We start from the raw sequence: 3065 nt of genomic DNA on the forward strand, positions 1-3065 counted from the left end.
CGCACAAGCCGCTGGCTTTTGCCTGCGGGAAGCAGAGCCCGGGTGTGATACGCTGCGGGCACAACGAGGTGCAAGCCCGCTCTGAGCAGGGCTGGGGTGCCCTGAATCTCCTCGGGCTCTGCCCTGGGCCTGGAGAGCCCTGGCTGGAGGGAGGCAGAGAGCTGTGCCCGCTGTCAGAGAGGTTCTTGGGGAGTGTGGATTTTGTGACCTCTCTCCCCAACACCCTGGGGTGTTTTGCAGACATACACCGAGGAGGACAGACTCATCGTCACCCAGCTGCCTTTCCCCACCACGCTGGTGGATTTCTGGGCTCTGGTCTGGGATTACACATGCACGTCGGTGGTTGTGCTGAACCAGCTTGAGGAGCTGGACAAGGTCAGTAGCCCATGTGCAGCCCTTCCCTCTCCTGTGGGGGTGGGCAGTGTGCTTTCTGCCTTTGACCCCAAGCAGCTCTTCCCAGGAGAGCCCTGCTTGCTGCAGGAACCCTTTGGAAGCTTCTGGGCTGCACCTGGCAGAGCTGTGAGGGACACTCCCAGTACTCTTGGCACTACAGCAATGGGGTGTCCCCAGTCTGACAGCAAGGGAACATCCCTTGGCTTTTGCTTACCCTTGCCCAGGTGTCCTCTTCACAGGAGTGTTTGGCACACTGTGGCTTATGGGCCAGTGTGAGCACACCCGTGTGGGTGCTGGGCTCTGCCATGAGTGCAGGCTGGGGCTGTGTGTGACCATGTGTGTGTCTCTCCCCTAGACTTACGTGGACTTCTGGCCCACCCAGGCTGAAGCTACCTATGGGCGTTTCCATGTCCACCTGATCTCAGAGGAGCCTGGAGCTGGCTTCACAGCCTGGACACTTGCTGTCACCAACAGACAGCAGGTGGGCTCTTTGCACAGAGATGGAGAAGTCATTTGAGAACAGCCTTTGCGAGAGCTGGGAGGACTAGCCAGGTGCCAGCATCAGGCAGCTTTGATTTGGAGTCCAAGTCACAGCTAAGAGTGGCAGAGGTCATAGTGATCAGAAGGATCTCGTGGGGTCCTGGAAGGGCACAGGCCAGAGCAGAACCTTTCACCTCAGGAAAGAGGTTAGTCCCAAGAGAGTGAGGCTGCAGGCAGTGGTACATTTTTGTACCTTTCTAACTTGGAGGACAGCAGCCATAGGTCTGTGCATCTTGGTATTGACTCGTGGATGGGTACAGCTGTTACAGGTAGCTGGGCACTGCACTGGCATCAGTCTGAGATGCACATCGTGCTCAGCTGTTACCTTGTTCTGTCTGTCTGCCAATCTCAGAACACTAATTGGAGAAGAGCAAGGTCTGGGACTGGGCCATCCCACTGTGGAGCTGCTCCCTTGATCCAGTGTGCCTGACACATGCTGTCCCTCCCTTCCCTCCATGATGCCAATGGGTTTGTTCTCTCCCCAACCCACTGTCTTTCTTCCTGACTAGCCCAAGAAGTCTGCACTGGAAGTCCGGTTCTGGCAACTGAAGGACTGGCCTCTGCAGCAGCACCTTCCCCCGTACCCTGCCACCATAATCAGCCTGCTAGGGAAGGTGGAGACACACCGTCGGCAGAGCCAAGACGGACATATCCTCGTCACCTGCTCGTAAGTGATGCCTCTTAGAGGAGCAGCTGTGGCACAGCACAAGGTCAGCCCAGGCTGCATCAGTGACCTTGGGCAACAGCAGCATCCTCAGCTCAGGTGCAGGGTGGACACATGGACGTGAATTCACCTGTGTTCAGGAAGGAAGGCTTTCCTGTGGAGGCTGGCTGGGGGCAGGATCTGTGGACAAGATCATCCTGAGAGCCCGCGAGTCTAGTGGGAAACCTCAGAGGCTCAGCCCTGCCAGGTGATCTCAGAGTAAGTGATGCTCCTCTTGCTCTCTTCCACAGGGATGGTGCCAGCCGGAGCGGGATTTTCTGTGCTGCTAGTTTCCTGTGTGAGCAGATCCAAAGCGAGGGGCTGGTGGATGTATCCCAGGCTGTGAGGATGCTGAAAAAGCGGCGGAGACAGCTCATTAAAGACGTGGTAGGTGCTGAATTCAAACCCAGCCAGGATGGCAACACCAGAGCAAAAGCCATAGCCTGAACTGTCCTAGTGCTGCACTAGCACCTACATGCTCAGATCATCCAGAGGACAGCAGGGGCAGAAGAGAGCTCTAAAAACCCTGTTTTCTGCTGTTGGGACATACACAGTCTCTCAGGGGTAGGTTCTGCAGAACCAGATAGGCACTGAAGTATCCTGTGGGATGAGTTGCCCCTTTCTTGTCCACCCTGCCTGCTCAGCAGGGGCTACATGGGTGAGTGCACCCAGTCTGGATGCCAGAAGCAATCATAGGTTGAGAACCCCAGATGGGAGTGAGCAGCAGACACGTCATGCCACGGACACTAGCTCTCCTCCTGAGACCAGCTGGCTCCAGCTTTTGGTATCCCAACTCTCAGCTACTGGAGCACATGCCTGTGTTTCCTCAGTCAGGAAAGGTGGGTTCTGACTGGGAGGAGGAGAGTGGGCTGTATTACCCCTGGCTTGCTTAGGAAGCTGTTGGTGAAATGAGGCTGCCCTTCCATTGTAGGTGTTGGGGTACCAGGTACTCATGTGCATCCTTCTGTCCACAGGAGCAGTATGGGCTCTGCTACGAACTAGCCCTCAGTTACCTGAACTCATTTGAAACCTATGGGAATTTCAAGTAGAGGCATGGTTGCAGCCCTTCTCTGCCAGGACTTCGACTTGTTTGGCAGTCCACCATCAATAACAGTGGCAAACAGAGGAGAGAAGATGGGTGTGCACAGCCCAAAGACGCTTTACTCCCCCTGAAAAGCCACCTGAAGGGTCCTCTGCAGCTGGAGAGCACAGGCTGGTCTATCTCTGAATTGTGGTCAGGCTTTGAAGCTGGAACCTAGCCCTTTGTCCCAAGTTTGCACAGGGACTTACTTGGAATCACAGCCCAAGAATACAAATCAGAGCAGGGGCACCAGGATTTGCCCTGTCTGTGCCAGGGATGGAAAGATCCCCAGCTGGCCTATCCAGGCTCCCTTGTCCCTTCAGTTAGCCCCAAGGAAAGGGGGCTAAC

At 55.8% G+C, this 3065-nt stretch overlaps 1 protein-coding gene across 1 annotated transcript in view; it reads left to right on the forward strand.

Annotated features, from left to right (window-relative positions):
* The window catches only part of LOC104389466 (receptor-type tyrosine-protein phosphatase T-like), a 12843-nt gene extending 10158 nt beyond the window's left edge, over positions 1-2685 (forward strand). Inside the window, exons 18-22 of the mRNA XM_009998462.1 lie at positions 241-375; positions 749-874; positions 1443-1600; positions 1888-2023; positions 2611-2685. Coding sequence (XP_009996764.1) covers positions 241-375; positions 749-874; positions 1443-1600; positions 1888-2023; positions 2611-2685 — 630 coding nt within the window. The remainder of the gene's footprint in view (positions 1-240; positions 376-748; positions 875-1442; positions 1601-1887; positions 2024-2610) is intronic.
* The last annotated feature ends 380 nt before the right edge of the window (positions 2686-3065 follow it).

This window comes from Chaetura pelagica, unplaced genomic scaffold (assembly GCF_000747805.2).
Source record: "Chaetura pelagica isolate M959 unplaced genomic scaffold, ChaPel_1.0 scaffold925, whole genome shotgun sequence".
Lineage (NCBI taxonomy): Eukaryota > Metazoa > Chordata > Aves > Apodiformes > Apodidae > Chaetura > Chaetura pelagica.